At 50.7% G+C, this 17,284-nt stretch overlaps 1 protein-coding gene across 2 annotated transcripts in view; it reads right to left on the bottom strand.

Moving 5' to 3' along the window:
• Positions 1 to 34: 34 nt before the first annotated feature.
• Positions 35 to 17,284, bottom strand: part of B4GALT2 (beta-1,4-galactosyltransferase 2) — a 34,300-nt gene continuing 17,050 nt past the window's right edge. For both annotated transcript variants that reach the window (XM_075320190.1, XM_075320191.1), the window contains exons 2-7: positions 15,852 to 16,251; positions 13,466 to 13,701; positions 8,966 to 9,153; positions 8,749 to 8,871; positions 7,688 to 7,792; positions 35 to 6,956 (exon numbers count right to left, since the gene is read on the bottom strand). In XM_075320190.1, coding sequence (XP_075176305.1) covers positions 6,806 to 6,956; positions 7,688 to 7,792; positions 8,749 to 8,871; positions 8,966 to 9,153; positions 13,466 to 13,701; positions 15,852 to 16,170 — 1,122 coding nt within the window. In that variant the 5' untranslated portion in view covers positions 16,171 to 16,251 and the 3' untranslated portion in view covers positions 35 to 6,805. The remainder of the gene's footprint in view (positions 6,957 to 7,687; positions 7,793 to 8,748; positions 8,872 to 8,965; positions 9,154 to 13,465; positions 13,702 to 15,851; positions 16,252 to 17,284) is intronic.

Here is a 17,284-nt window from a genome sequence, read left to right as displayed (position 1 = left end):
CGACCACTCCAGAAATAAAACTCACCATGCAAAATTTTCAAGAATTATTTTATAAAAACTGTAAAGACGGAGAATCGAACATTATCATCTCCAAACCCCACATTGGTCATAGAAAAAGTACAAGAAGCATCCAAAGTGGACGGACCTGCTCTGACAGAAGGGCGCCCGGCTCCAGTCCTAGGACACAGCCACCACTGCTGGAGGCCTCCTTTACATGCCACCTAGCGCCCATCTCTGGGATTGGGAGAGGTCAATCACTGGTTATTGGGGCACAGCACATTGCAACAAAGCTTCAGCTGTTTATATTTCAGCCTTCTCTCCAGGATAATCTCTGCCCCGCACCTGCCTGTATAACCTCATAACTCCGCCGTGGGCTGCGCGGAATACGAGGCTCACGCCGCCGGTGGTCCATGATGATCATGTATGGGCCTCATTCACACGTCTGTGATTTATGTAAACATTGTATAAACTGACCGCACGAGGGCAGCGCATGCTCAGCGTCCGGCGCGGATTACGCAGACTTGTGTCAATGCTTGTGATCCGTGACTCAGAAACGCACAAGTCTCCGTTTTTTTCTTTGCCGATTCGTCGTCGCCTGTGTTTTTTGTTTTCCACTTTGTGGCTGGAGTTGGACGATTACAGATGTTTTCATCTAATTCATCAATGGAAACGCTTTTGTAAAAAAAAAAAATAATCACAAATTTGACAAAATTTCACTTAATTTCCACAATCTATTTTTGAGTTTGGCAATTTTTTTCCGCTATTTTCGACCTTTGGTGCTAAAAGTAATTCAAGATAGGAAGAGGTCCGAATTTTGAGTTTGCTAGAAATTCATGAATTGTTGAAATCGTCTGAACAGACCCACAAATGATTAATTGGGGACTCAGTTCACAAAAAACATGGACATGTGAACAGGTTCATAGATGATGTGTATGTATACTCATATGTGCTATATGTGAACAGTGGATGTGTAATTGAGGCCTAATGGTGGAGGGTGCAGTGGTCAGCAGCCAGAGACGAGGGGAGACACATGTCAGAAACCAGACGTGGAGCTCATGGATCAGATTTGTCACCTGGGCACATCTCCTCGTACACTTATCATCCCGCTGCAGAAAGTCCTCAAATCACCCACTAACGTATGTGCGCTTACTCCTATCATTACAGAGACCACAGATATCCGTGGCAGTGGCTCGCACCGATGAAGTTACACTGGAGTCTCAGTGGATGGATAAGGCCTTGTTCACACGTCTGTTCAGTCTCCGGACAGATGTGGAATCGTTCATGCATCTTTTCATTCACAGATGATGGATGAAACCTCATTCACACATCCACTCAGTCTCAGTGGACAGATGAGACCTTGTTCACACGTCCATTCAGTCTCGGAATGGATGAGGTCTTGTTCACACATCCATTCAGTCTCAGGGGACATATAAGGCCTCGTACACGTATCCGTTCAGTCTCGAAGGAAGGATAAGGCCTTATTCACGTGTCCATCCAGTCTTGGAGGATGGATAAGGCCTCGTACACGCATCCGTACAGTCTCAGGGGAAGCATAAGGCCACGTTACCATGTCAGTTCAGTCTCAGGATGGATGTGGCCTTGTTCACACGTCTGTTCAGTCTCGGGATGGATAAGGCCTCATTCACATGTCCGTTCAGTCTCGGGATTGTTAAGGCATCGTTCACACATCCGTTCCGTCTCGGAGGATGGGTGAGGCCTTATTCACGCGTCCGTTCAGTCTTGGGATGGAAGAGGCCTTTTGACGTGTCTGTTGAGTCTCAGCGGACAGATGAGAACTCGTTCACGCATACGTTCAGTCTCGATGGATGAGGTCTTGTATACACGTCCGTTCAGTCTCGGGATTCATGAGGCCTCGTTCACACGTCCGTTCAGTCTCGGAGGATGGATAAGGTCTCGTAAACACATCCGTTCAGTCTCGGAGGATGGATAAGGCCTCGTTCACAGGTCCGTTCAGTCTCGGAGGATGGATGAGGCCTCGTTCACAGGTCCGTTCAGTCTCGGAGGATGGATGAGGCCTCGTTCACACGTCCGTTCAGTCTCGGAGGATGGATGAGGCCTCGTTCACAGGTCCGTTCAGTCTCGGAGGATGGATGAGGCCTCGTTCACAGGTCCGTTCAGTCTCGGAGGATGGATGAGGCCTCGTTCACACGTCCGTTCAGTCTCGGAGTATGGATGAGGCCTCGTTCACACGTCCGTTCAGTCTCGGAGTATGGATGAGGCCTCGTTCACACGTCCGTTCAGTCTCGGAAGATGGATGAGTCCTCGTTCACACGTCCGTTCAGTCTCGGGATTGATGAGGCCATGTTCACGCGTCTTTTCTGTCTCGGTGGATGGATGAGGCTTCGTTACATCTCGGGATGGATAAGGTCTTGTTCACGCGTCTGTTCACTTTCATGTGATGGATAAGGCCTTGTTCATATGTTAGTTCAGTCTCGTGGGATGGATGGGGCTTTGTTCATGTGTCCATTCAGTCGCAGAGGATGACTGAGGCCTCGTTCAAACATCCTTTCAGTCTAGGTGGATTGATAGGACCCCATTCACTCGTCCATTCAGTCTTAGGGGATTGATGAAGCTTCGTTTACGAGTCCGTTCAGTCTTGGTGGATGGTCATGGACTTATTGACATGTCCATTTAGTCTTAGAGGATGACTGAGTTCTCCTTCAAGCGTCCAATCATTCTCAGCGGATGGTGAGGCCTGATACACGTGTCCAATCATTCTCAGTGGATGGATGAGGCTTCATTCACGAGTTCATTTAGACTCGGCGGATGGATAAGGCCTCGGTCACGTTTGCGTTCAGTCTCAGAGGATGACTGATGCGCCTCATACACGCGTCCAATCATTCTCAGGGGATGGATAACGCCTTGTTCACGTGTCCGCTCAGTCTCAGGGGATGGATAACGCCTTGTTCACGTGTCCGCTCAGTCTCAGGGGATGGATGAGGCCTTGTTCAAGGATCTGTTCAGTCTTAGGGGATGGATAAGGCCTCGTTCACACGTCCTTTCAGTCTCAGTGGAACGTGTGTCTGCAAACAACTAAACCATGGAGACGTGCAATTTTCGTCTGAGGTGCACATTACTTGGTGGCATCTCTGCGCGCACATGGACACTGCATTCATGCACACAACAGTTATGGAAGAGCGTGTCCATAAGCCTCAGAGCAGGTCCTGCTCTCATCCATTTTGTGGCCATTAGTCTGTGGCATGCAGCCCCTGTGGCCTTCCACCGAGCGTCATCTGTTTTTAACTTCATCTCACTGAAGCCAAATTCCTTTCCAGCGTTTCTGTTTTCTCCGAGAGCCGTATCTTTTTTTCTCTTTGCGCTGGTTCCGTGCCAGGACTTATTTTTTGTGGGATAACGTGTACTTTTCAGTGACACCGTTCATTTTACCACAATGTACTGGAAAGCAAGAAAAAAATCCAAGTGCAAAAAAAAAAAAAAGCAAAATAACAAAACTCAATTCCAGCATTTTTTGGCGGTGAGAATGAGCGGCGGTGGCGACTGTCCAGGTCAATGTGATTATCACAATCGCTAATTTGGCCAGTTTTCTCTGATTTACCGCAGCACACCATCGCAGCCTGATCCTTTTTGTCACCTTTCATATGGTACCTATTTCCACTCTGTAGTGGGAAGATACAGCGCGGCGCCATGTGAGGCAGCATAATAGAGCGCGGGTCATTTGCGGTGGCACGCGGTCTTCATTCGGGCAGATTCTGCATGTATCTAATATTTACCTTTATAAAGTGGGGTGCTCTGCCGCTCCTTCAAAGTCAAAGTCAAAGTTGCTGCATCTGGCTTCACATTGTCCGGGGTACTGTGATTACACTGATGGCAGATATGAAAGATAAATCAGAAATTTGTAAAAAACAATTGTGTCGACATTTTCCGAGACTTGGAAAGTTTTCATTTTCGGTTGCTGTTGGAGTCTGAGGGTTTAGGATGCCACGTCCGTGCTGGAGCGCTGCTGTAGCCGTCAGATATATAACAGGTTAACAGGACGGAGCTGGGCGACACCCGCGGATCTTAGAGGCAGGTGACGTCTCTTAGAGGCAGGCGACGGCTGTGACGCACAGACAGCACCCGCTCCATACTGCCATAGTGCATCGTACATAGATGGTGGGAGTCAGAAAGGCGTTAGAAGTCAATAGATGAAACAAAATTCAGTTTATGACAATGGATGAGAAAAAAACAGATGAGACCAGAGAATACTGTGTGAATGAGGCCTTACCCAGCCACAGAGACTCTGGGGCGGGCACACCGGTGAGAGCTGCAGACAACGACATCTGTGATCTCTGAGATGGGAAGAATGATGGCGACGAGTGACCACCCAGACTCCAGGAGAGGCCCACCGGTGAGAGCTGCAGGCACCGATGTCCGTGGTTCCTAAGATGGGAGGAACAATGGCGACATGTGACCACCCAGACTTCAGGGTGGGCATACCGGTGAGAGCTGCAGACACCGATGTCCGTGGTCTCCGAGATGGGAGGAATGATGGCGACGTGTGACCACCCAGACTTCAGGGCGGGCATACCGGTGAGAGCTGCAGATACCGATGTCCGTGGTCTCCGAGATGGGAGGAATGATAGCGACGTGTGACCACACAGACTCCAGGGCAGGCACACCGGTGAAAGCTGCAGACACTGACATCTGTGGTGTCCGAGATGGGAGGAATGATAGCGACATGTGACCACCAAGACTCCAGGGCGGGCATACCGGTGAGAGCTGCAGACACCGATGTCCGTGGTCTCCGAGATGGGAGGAATGATGGCGACGTGTGACCACCCAGACTCCAGGGCAGGCACACCGGTGAGAGCTGCAGACACCGACATCTGTGGTGCCCGAGATGGAAGGAATGATGGCGATGATATGTGACCACCCAGACTCCAGGGCAGGCACACCGGTGAGAGCTGCAGACACCGACATCTGTGCTCTCTGAGATGGGAGGAATGATGGCGACATGTGACCACCCAGACTCCAGTGGGTGACCTCACACCCCCCTCCCCCCGTTCACATCAGATGGCGGCCAAGCGAGGCTGCAGCCAATCATGTGACCGGCAGATATCAGATGGCAGCACAGCAGGAGCTGAGTGTCATGCGAGTGTCACTGCGACTGAGGTCCGATCATGCGATCGGACCTCAGCTTCGGGGGGCCGGGCCGGCTCTAAGGAGGGGAGGGATTTATCTCCCTCCGTAGCCGACTATTGCCATTCTCGCTCTGCACTCGCATTACACTGGTGTTCTGCGAGTGCAGTGCGATTTTTCTCTTGCCACATAGACTTGAATGGGTGCGAGAGAACAAAGGATCGCATTACAGTCGCAGCATGCTGCCATTGTTCTCTCGGTCCAATTAGGGCTGAGAAAATAATCGCTCATGGGTGCTGGCACATAGAGTAATATTGGTCCGAGTGGAATGCGATGTTTTATCGCATTCCACTCGCACCGATTTTCATGCCGGGTGTTTTAGGCCTGATGGTGAGGAGCGCTGCGAGTGTCTGGGGTGACCGTCCTCCCCACTGTCCCTGCGGTGGATTAATGCAGAGCGTGGATGAGCGCGTGGCCAGATCTCTAACCTCCAATCACCTGAAGAGCTGCAGTCACTATTCTGCTGTCACTTTATGTCTTATCCTCCAGTCACCTCCAGAGCTGCAGTCCCTAATTCTGCTGTTACATCATGTCTTGTCCTCCAGTCACCTCAAGAGCTTAACTCACTATTCTGCTGTTACATCGTGTTTTGTCCTCCAGTCACCTCCAGAGCTGCACTCTCTTATTCTGCTGTTACATTTTGTCTTATCCTCTAGTCCTCTCCAGAGCTGCAGTCACTATTTTGCTGTTACATTGTGTCATAACAAAAGAGTGACTGTAGCTCTGGAGGTGACTGGAGCATCTAACAAAATGCAACAGCAGAACAGTGAGTACAGCTCGGGAGGTGACTGGAGTATAGACATGATGTAGGGGCAGGATGAGCTTCCGTCATGTAATATCCTTATAATGGCTGGCTGCAGGTCACCTGATATTACACAGCCAATAGTCGGGCTTATCTTAGAATTGGCACTTTGAAGGGGCAGACCAGGCAGCTGCGCCATAGTGCCCGGTCCGTGTGTGCGGAGCTGAGGTGCGGAGCCCTCTGGGCGGCTGCTCTCCTAGAAGGCGCTATATGTGGATCACATGCGGGGTCTCATGCACTTCTCATCTTTTACGAGTCTAAAAAAATCAAACGCATTTGGTAAAAAAAAAAACAACAAAAAAAAAACAAATTATGAAAAACTGAAGTTTCAAGTAAGAGCAAAAGTGGAACGTCCAAACGCAAGAGGCGAAAGGTGAGCGTCAACCTGCAGGGATCCGCCGGCCATCATCAGCGCTCACAGAGGGTCCCGTGGAGACCACTCACACGGGGCAGCACATGGGGAGCCTCATTCACCACAACTCTCACAGTGCACCGCAGCACATCAGTCTGCATGGGGGTACGCTCCAGGACTGCACACCCGCAGAATTATGAATGCAGCTCTGGATGTGACTGCAGCCATGAACGATGCCAGCCTGGAACAGTGAACATAGGAAATCACACATCCTACACGAATCAGTCAGGAGACGCTCCAAGGGGGTCTCCTACCACATCCGGGGACAGATTACAGCAGATCCCCGCAGCAGATCCCCCGCAGCAGATCTGGAGTCTCCTCGTGACAAGCTCAGAAACCTTCGATGAGCCGTGTGTGGTAACGGACAGCGGAGCAAAGACCCCCAAATCCTCAGCAGGTGGAGCCGTCGCACGCAGAGTCAAAAGGAGGGGCTATCCCCTCGCTGGCCGCGGCGGGGGCTTCCCAATATCCACTGTGATGTTCGTGTACATGGGGTATTTGGCAAAATGGACGACCTGGTAGTGCAGCGTGTGGATCCCGTCCTTCTTCATCGTCACCTTCGTGTTCTGGATCTTTGTGAATCTGGAAAAAAGAACGTAAAATTAACAAAAACCCCAAACAGCAAAAAACAAAAAAAAGAGAACAGGAAACACAACACATCTTATCTCCCATCATCTCCAGAGCTGCAGTCACTATTCTGTTGTTATATTGTGACTTTTCATCCAGAGCTGCACTCACTATTCTGCTGTTACATTGTCTTATCCTCCAGTCACCTCCAGAGCTGCAAACTCTATTCTTCCGCTACATCATGTCTTATCCTCTAGTCACCTCCAGAGCTGCACTCACTATTCTGTTGTTACATTCTTATCCTCCAGTCACCTCCAGAGCTGCAGTCACTATTCTGCTGTTACATTGTCTTATCCTCCAGTCACCTCCAGACCTGCAAACTTTATTCTTCCGCTACATCATGTCTTATCCTCCAGTCACCTCCAGAGCTGCACTCACTATTCTGTTGTTACATTGTCTTATCCTCCAGTCACCTCCAGAGCTGCAGTCACTATTCTGCTGTTACGTCATGTCTTATCTGCACATCCCCGCCCTTTCCTGACACCAGCTCCGCACATCCCCACCCTTTCCTGACACCAGCTCCGCACATCCCCGCCCTTTCCTGAACCCAGCAGCGCAGCACACCGTCGCCTTTCCTGATGCCATCCCGCCCTTCTTGACTGTCTCCTGTAACGTCCATGATTATTGTGTCCCAGCAGTAACGCTCCGCAATGGCGCTGTCACCAGCAGTGGACGTTAGAATTTACCGCTGCGGGTTTGGCTCGTTGTGCTTATCTCGCTCGTGTTTTATCATCCGGTAACGACCGATGCGAATGTCGGGTCTGGAAACCTTCATCCCGTTCAGTGTGATCCTAGGAGAGAGGCAGAAGGGTGAGAATCGGGCGGAGAATAGCGGGCCATCACTGATGTACGGGGGGATATTGGGTCACCACTGGTAATGATGTACGGGGGGGATATACGGCCACCACTAGTGTTGATGTGAGGAGGTGGGGGTTGGGGTTAACACTAGTGCTGATGTATGGGGGGTGGGGTCACCACTAGTGTTGATGTATGGGGGGAGTGGATATCGGGTCACCACTGATTTCCGGGGGGGGGGTATGGGGCCAGCACTGGTAATGATGTATGGGGGGATACAGGGCCACCACTAGTGTTGATGTGGGGGGATGGGGTTGGGGTCGCCACTAGTGTTGACATGTGTAGGGTGGGGGTGGGGGTGGGGTCGCCACTAGTGTTGATGTATGTGGGGTGTAGGGGTTGGGGGGGCCACCACTAGTGTTCATATATGGGGGCGTTGGGGTCACAAACTAGCATTGATGTCGGGGGGTGGGGTTGGGAGGGTCACCACTAGTGTTGATATACGGGGGAGGAAGTTGGGGTCAACACTAGGGTTGATGTACGGGGGGGTAATGGGGTCACCACTAGTGTTGATGTATGAGGGTCGGGATCACCACTAGTGTTGATATACGGGGAGGTGGGGGGGTTGGGACTAGTATTGATGTATGTGGGATGGGAGTTGGGTAATGTACAGGGGGGGGGTTGGGGTCGCCACTAGTGTTGATATACGGGGGGTGGGGGGGTTGGGGTTGCCACTAGTGTTGATGTATGTGGGATGGTGAGGTTGGAGTCACCACTAGTGTTGATGTACAGGGGGGGTGGGGGGCTTGGGGGGTCGCCACTGTTTCTAGATTAAACGAGCCAATAACCGTAACATAAGACAATGGCAGAGGATGGGCTTTGCTCGTCGGGGGCGGTGGTGGCTGACGGACGGGAGAGGTTGCGGTGATGTCAGACGTCCGGAGCTCTGCACCTGTTGTAGATGTCATCGTCTTCTCCGCCCCAGCCCCAGTATTCATTAGGAAAACCATTTATTTTCAGGAATTGCGCCTTCGTCAGACCGGAAACTCCTCCGAAATATCCGGCGTACGGGAGCCTGGAAAAGAAAACGAAGAATGAAGAGAAGGAAACCATCAGCAGGCAGCGGCCATGAGTCCCGTCTGTGAGGACGGAGCGTCGTCCATCATTACCGGAAGCCAAACTTGTCCATGGCGATGGCGAAGTGGCGCGGCTGCTCGTAGCAGTGGTACAGGTTGCGGTCGTCCATGGGGATGAGGTCCACGTCGCTGAAGATGAAGCAGTCGTACTCCGCGTCCTTCAGCGCCTCCAGGAAGCCGACATTCAGGAGCTTGGCACGATTAAACGTCTCCTCGCCGTGCTGCAGACAGACATCAAAGGGTTAATCACACCCCCAGCCTTGTGGCGCCTGTCTGGCCACACCCACTTGGCCACGGAGAACGAATAGTCGGTAAATCTGCAGTCACAATAGAGCCGAAGAGAAAGAGTGGGGAAACGGCTGGTCACTATGGCTTCTCTAGCAACCAATCAGAGAGCAGCTTCCATCCCAAAATCAGCTTTGTTGAAAGGAAAGCTGAGCTGTGATTGGTTGCTAGAGGTGAACTGTGCCCCAATGGAGGAGGAGCAGGGCGCTTCCAGGGGTCCACAGCACAGGGCGTGTCCTGGGGCCTACAGCTCAGGGGGCATCCAGGGGTCCACAGCACAGGGGGCATCCAGGGGCCCACAGCACAGGGGGCATCCAGGGGCCCGAAGCACAGGGGGCATCCAGAGGCCCAAATCACAGGGGGCATCCAGAGGCCCAAATCACAGGGGGCATCCAGAGGCCCAAATCACAGGGGGCATCAAGGGGACCACGGACATCATCCATGGGAGACGCAGATAGGCGGAGCCTGATTTGGTGCCACTTATTATTTGTTACCATAGTGACACATATCTGTGGGCGGAGTCATGCGGCTGTGGGATCCTGCCATCAATACTGCGAGGCTTCTCCGCGGGCCCAGAAACAAGTTAGAAAGTGGATATAAAAAGTCTACACACCCCTATCAAAATCCCACCTCCTGGACACGTAAAACCTCCAGGAGAATCTGCACCAATCACCGAGACACAAGGTGAAAAATAAAAACGTAAAATAATGTGGTTGCATAAATCTGCACACCCTTACAATAATCTTTTGGTGACGTTCAGTCTTCTTGGGTTGGGGTCTATCACTTCTGTCAGGCTGCAGGGGCCCTCTGCAGGGCACCACAGATCTCAGCTGCTGCAGAACCTCCATCTTCTTCTGTTGCTGAGTTGTGCCGAGAGGGAAAATTCATCTTCAGCTTTATAGCAGAATCCGGAAGGTTCTGTGGCAGAATTGTCTGATATTTCTTGTTTATAAATCCCTCCCCCTTGGCTAAAGCCCTAGTTCTATGTGGCATAAAGCAGAGCACAGTGTGCCCCCCAGGCCTCACTGTGGGGAGTGAGATCCCCAGGAGATGTGCAGTGCTGCCCCCACCAGACCTTAGTGTGGGGAGGAGGATCTCCAGGAGATGAGCAGTGCTGCTTCCACTAGGCCTCTCTGTGGGGAGGGGGATCTCCAGGAAATGCACAGTACTGCCCCCAGGCCTCACAATGGAGAGGGGGATCTCCAGGAGATATGCAGTGCTGCCCCCCAGGCCTCACCGTGGGGAGAGGGATCTGCAGGAGATGCACAGTGCTGCCCCCAGGCCTCACTGTGGGGAGGGGGATCTCCAGGAGATGCACAGTGCTGCCCCCCAGGCCTCACAATGGGGAGAGGGATCTCCAGGAGATGTGCAGTGATGCCCCCCAGGCTTCACTGTAGGGAGGGAGATCTCCAGGAGATGCACAGTACTGCCCCCCCATCAGGCCTCACTGTAGGGAGGGGGATCTCAAGGAGATGCACAATGCTGCCCCCCAGGCCTCACTGTAGGGAGGGGGATCTCTAGAAGATGTGCAGTACTGCCCCCCAGCACTCACTGTGGGGAGGGGCATCTCCAGGAGACATGCAGTGCTGCCCCCACCAGGCCTCACTGAGGAAGGGGATCTCTGGGAGACGTGCAGTGGAGACTTTGTGCCTTTTGTAATTTTAAAAACAGACTTCCCCCTCGGTCTCATCATACAGAACAGGTTTCCTGCTTGTGGCCGATGTAATGGAGATGATGGCAGCACACGGCCGCTCCTTGACATCTTATCCCCTTCCCCACAGGCCCAAAATACCCAGAACACGGGAGATTGTAGTCACATACAGGACACAACTGGGACTGGGCAGAGTTCCTGCAGCTCCTTTAATGTTGCTGTCGTCCACTTGGCCTCTCAGACCAGTTTTCTCCTTCTGTTTCCATCAGTATTTGGGGGCGTCCAGTCCTCGGTGATCTTTGCCCCCCATCTATCAGGTTGTGGGGGTCTCCTGTGTACAGCGCTCTCTGCAGGTCACCACAGATTCCCCTTGGACTCTGTATTTGGGGGCGTCCAGTCCTCGATGAGGTCACGGCCGCGCCAGATCTTAGCTCCTTCTTGGTGACATCTTCTCAGGGTCCAGGGTAGATCTGATGCTGGAGATTATTCCTTCAGATCACTTTCCGCACTTAGAAAATCCTCCAAGAAGACGACACTTTCCCCGGGGTTCATCAGAAATGATGGTGGTCGATCACTGACACTGCAACATGGGGGGTTGGGAGCACTGACACTGCGACACGAGGGGGATGGGAGTACTGACACTGCGACACGGGGGGGATGGGAGCACTGACACTGCGACACGGGGAGGATGGGAGCACTGACAATGCGACACTGGGGGATGGGAGCACTGACACTGCGACACGGGATGGGAGCACTGACACTGAGACACGGGGGGGATGGGAGCACTGATACTGTAACACGAGGGGATGGGAGCACTGACACTGCAACACGGGGGGATGGGAGCACTGACACTGCGACACTGGAGGATGGGAGCACTGACACTGCGACACGGGGGGATGGGAGCACTGACACTGCAACACTGGGGGATGGGAGCACTGACACTGCGACACGGGGGGATGGGAGCACTGACACTGCGACACGGGGGGATGGGGGCACTGACACTGCGACACGGGGGATTGGAGCACTGACCCTGCAACACTGGGGGATGGGAGCACTGACACTGCAACACGGGGGATGGGAGCATTGACACTACGACACGAGGGGATGGGAGCACTGACACTGCGACACGGGGGGGATGGGAGCACTGATACTGTAACACGAGGGGATGGGGACACTGACACTGCGACACGGGGAGGATGGGAGCACTGACACTGCGACACGGGGGGATGGGAGCACTGACACTGCGACACGGGTTTTTTTATATATATATATATATATATATATATATATATACACACACAGAATAATATATATAGTGTATATATACAGAATAATACAGATACTGAGGATTACACCCAGTATACAGGACAGGAGAAGTGGTACTGTGCAGTGTATATATACAGAATAATACAGGTACTAAGGATTACACCCAGTATACAGGACAGAAGTGGTACTGTGCAGTGTATATATACAGAATAATACAGGTACTAAGGATTACACCCAGTATACAAGACAGAAGTGGTACTGTGCAGTGTATATATACAGAATACTAAAGGTACTAAGGATTACACCCAGTATACAAGACAGAAGTGGTACTGTGCAGTGTATATATACAGAATAATACAGGTACTAAGGATTACACCCAGTATACAAGACAGAAGTGGTACTGTGCAGTGTATATATACAGAATAATACAGATACTGAGGATTACAGTATACAGGACAGGAGAGGTGGTACTGTGCAGTGTATATATACACAATAATACAGATACTGAGGATTACACCCAGTATACAGGACAGGAGAAGTGCTACTGTGCAGTGTATATATAAAGAATAATACAGATACTGAGGATTACACCCAGTATACAGGACAGGAGAAGAGGTACTGTGCAGAGTATATATACAGAATAATACAGATACTGAGGATTACACTCAGTATACAGGACAGGAGAAGTGGTACTGTGCAGTGTATATATACAGAATAATACAGATACTAAGGATTACACCCAGTATACAAGACAGGAGAAGTGGTACTGTGCAGTGTATATATACAGAATAATACAGATACTGAGGATTACACCCAGTATACAAGACAGAAGTGGTACTGTGCAGTGTATATATACAGAATAATACAGATACTAAGGATTACACCCAGTATACAAGACAGGAGAAGTGGTACTGTGCAGTGTATATATACAGAATAATACAGATACTGAGTATTACACCCAGTATACAGGACAGGAGAAGTGGTACTGTGCAGTGTATATATACAGAATAATACAGATACTGAGAATTACACCCAGTATACAGGACAGGAGAAGTGGTACTGTGCAGTGTATATACAGAATAATACAGATACTGAGAATTACACCCAGTATACAGGACAGGAGAAGTGGTACTGTGCAGTGTATATATACAGAATAATACAGATACTAAGGATTACACCCAGTATACAAGACAGGAGAAGTGGTACTGTGCAGTGTATATATACAGAATAATACAGATACTGAGGATTACACCCAGTATACAGGACAGGAGAAGTGGTACTGTGCAGAACATATATTCCTGAGGATTACATGCAGGGAGTACGCAGCTCACCTGATTAATGATGTAGATGCCGTACTCCACCTTCTGGCGGCGGAGGATGGGGTGGAGGTAGTGGAGCCAGTACTTGAGGTGATGGTCCCGGTGTCTGAATGGGATGATGATGGCCACCCTGTCTTTGGGGTGGCAGTCGCTGGGGGTGTACCTGCCGCCCTCCGTCACGTCGGGGTTCTCCCGTTGCACACGCTCCATACTCATCAGAGAACTAAATTCAATTAATAGACGGCCGACTGGAAGGAAGGAGAATGCTCAGTATCCACGGACAATCACACCCAACAAAATATCAACAACAAACGGCGGCCGCAGCAGAGAGGATATAGCGCGTGCACACAGGGGAGGTGTGATACAATGTATCTGTGCAGCTATCCTCCTTCACAAGAGGCAGGTTTGCTGCTGTAAGATGGAAAGGATTGCCTGCAATGACACAGTGTAACAAACCCTCAGCTGTGAGCGCAGCACTAAGTTTACAGCATTGGAAAGTAAACAAGAATGATCAGAACAGCTGACAGCAAGCAGAGATCCTGCAAACAGTGGTGAAAGGTCATGTGACGCCCGAGGGGCAGTGGTCCGGGAGAAGGGACCTTGCGGGAGGACTGCCGATTTCATGGCCCTCCGGTATCTGCCGGACCCCAAGTATGATTAACTCCGGCACCACCAGAGACCTCAGACGTGTAACAAATAACCAGGCACAGCAAAAACGACAACACAGATAAGAAAGGAGCACCTGAGCTCCAGGCACCTCCAGAGCTGCAGTCACTATTCTGCTGTTACATTGTGTCTTATCCTCAAGTCACCTCCAAAGCTGCGATCAGTATTCTGCTGTTACATCAGGACTTATCCTCCAGAGCTGCAGTCACTTTTCTGCTGTTACATCATGTCTTATCCTCTAGTCATCTCCAGAGCTGCGGTCACTACTCTGCTGTTACATCAGGACTTGTCCTCCAGTCACCTCCAGAGCTGCACTCACTATTCTGCTGTTACATCATGTCTTATCCTCCAGAGCTGCAGTCACTTTTCTGCTGTTACATCATGTCTTATCCTCTAGTCATCTCCAGAGCTGCGGTCACTACTCTGCTGTTACATCAGGACTTGTCCTCCAGTCACCCCCAGAGCTGCACTCACTATTCTGCTGGTATATTGTGTCTTATCCTCCAGAGCTGCAGTCACTTTTCTGCTGTTACATCAGGTCTTATCCTCCAGTCACCTCCAAAGCTGCACTTACTATTCTACTGTTACTTCATGTCTTAAGGGTGCTTTACATGTTGCGACATCGCTAGCGATTGCTAGCGATGTCGCGTGCGATAGCACCCGCCCCCGTCGGTGGCACGATATGTGGTGATCGCTGCCGTAGCGAACATTATCGCTACAGCAGCGTCACACGCACATACTTTGTCAGCGACGTCGCTGTGACCGCCGAACAATCCCTCCCTCAAGGGGGAGGTGAGTTCGGCGTCACCGCAACGTCACTAAGCAGCCGGCCAATAGAAGCGGAGGGGCGGAGATGAGCGGGACGTAATATCCCGCCCACCTCCTTCATTCCTCATTGCTGGTGGATGCAGGTAAGGAGATGTTCGTCGTTCCTGCGGTGTCACACACAGCAATGTCTGCTGCCGCAGGAACGACAAACAACATCAAACCTGCTGCAGCAGCGATATTAAGATAATGAGCGACGTGTCAACGAGCAACGATTTTTCACGTTTTTGTGCTCGTTGATTGTCGCTCATTTGTGTCACACGCTGCGATGTCGCTAACGGCGCCGGATGTGCATCACTAACGACGTGACCCCAATACTGATATCGCAGCGTGTAAAGCACACTTAACTCTCAAGTCACCTCCAGAAAATCACATCAAAATCGCACCATCATTACAGGCATTTTTTTTTTACATTTCCAGGCTCTCTGTGACAAGATGCAGTTTTGGTTGCAGTTTTTGTGCAGAAAAAAGCGCAGTGTGCGCATATAGCCTTAATCTCACCAGCCCAGAAACTGGTCCTGCTGTAAATCCTGCGACAGCTGAGGTTTGTTACAATGTGTCAGTTCAGGTGTGACCTAGCAGATCTGTGCTGCACTGATACACTGTAAGGGTATGTGCGCACGTTGCCTTTTTTGTGACCACAAAGATGCAGCATTTTTGTGCGTTTTTGGCCACAAAAAAAAGCACAAAAATGGACCCACGGTAAAAACGCATCCAAAAAAACGATGCGTTTTTGTGCATTTTGTGCTGCGTTTTTGTTGCTGCGTTTCTTCCAATGCAGTACATGGGTTAAAAACGCTGGCAAAAACGCAGAAATACTTGACATGTTGCACCCGAAAAAAGCAGCTAAAAACGCAGCGTGCGCACATAGCCTAACAAGCCCAGCAGAGGCCTGCATGTCACTTACCCAGGCCGGACGGGGAGTCTGGGCACGGAGGAAGGGGCTTCTCGGTCACCGTCTGGTTAGGATCCATCCTGGCGCTGGCAGTGAAGGTCTCGGCCGCAGCGGCGGTGGCGTAGCTGTGCGCGGTCCCGTTGGGTCGGGTGAAGTTGTAATAGGGGTGAAGTCGGGATGAATTCCTGACACTGAAGCGATTGAAGAAGTCCAAGCGCTGAGCGTAGACATCGAAGTAGAGGATCATGATGATGACGAAGTGCACGAGGCAGAGGAGGAGCACCGCCTTACAGATCCGCTCCAGAGTGACGCCCAGCAGCAGTCTGGTCATCTTCTGAGGTGGGGGGGCGCACACCGGACACCATGAGCCCCCCGGGGTGGGAGCCCAGCGCTGCCGCAATGCGAACCAGTCCTGCCGAGCAGAGGGACATGGTCAACAGCGGGGAGAGATACAGAGGATACCCAAGTAATAGCGGCCATATACAGAGGATACCCAGATTATACCAGCCGTACATAATAATACAGAGGATACCCAGGTTATACCGTCCATATACAGAGGATACCCAGGTTATACCGTCCATATACAGAGGATACCCAGGTTATACCGTCCATATACAGAGGATACCCAGGTTATACTGTCCATATACAGAGGATACCCAGATTATACCAGCCGTACATAATAATACAGAGGATACCCAGGTTATACCGTCCATATACAGAGGATACCCAGGTTATACCGTACATATACAGAGGATACCCAGGTTATACCGTCCATATATAGAGGATACCCAGGTTATACTGTCCATATACAGAGGATACCCAGGTTATACCGTCCATATATAGAGGATACCCAGGTTATACTGTCCATATACAGAGGATACCCAGGTTATACCAGCCATACATAATAATACAGAGGATACCCAGGTTATACCGTCCATATACAGAGGATTCCCAGGTTATACCAGCCATATACAGAGGATACCCAGGTTATATGAACATATACAGAGGATACCCAGGTTATACCAGCCGTACATAATAATACATTGGATACCCAAGTTCTACAGGCCATATACAGAGGATACCCAGGTTATACTGGCCACATATAGAGGATACCCTTGTTATACCGGCCATATATACAGGATACCCTGTTTATACCGGTAGTACGTAATTATACAGAGGATACCCAGGTTATACTGGTCATATATAATTATATACAGAGGATACCCAGGTTATACTAGTCATAGGTAATTATATACAGAGGATACCCAGGTTATACCGGCCAAACAATATTATATACAGAGGATACCCAGGTTGTACCGGCCATATATAATTACACACAGAAAATACCCAGGTTATACCGGCTGCCCATAATTACACACAGAGGATAGCCAGGTTATACCGGCCGTACATAATGATACAGAGACTACCCAGGTTATATCGGTCAT

This window comes from Anomaloglossus baeobatrachus, chromosome 8, assembly GCF_048569485.1.
Source record: "Anomaloglossus baeobatrachus isolate aAnoBae1 chromosome 8, aAnoBae1.hap1, whole genome shotgun sequence".
In the NCBI taxonomy this organism is placed as follows: domain Eukaryota; kingdom Metazoa; phylum Chordata; class Amphibia; order Anura; family Aromobatidae; genus Anomaloglossus; species Anomaloglossus baeobatrachus.
Note: the sequence above shows the minus strand (reverse complement) of the source record. Positions and strands in the feature narration are given on the sequence as shown.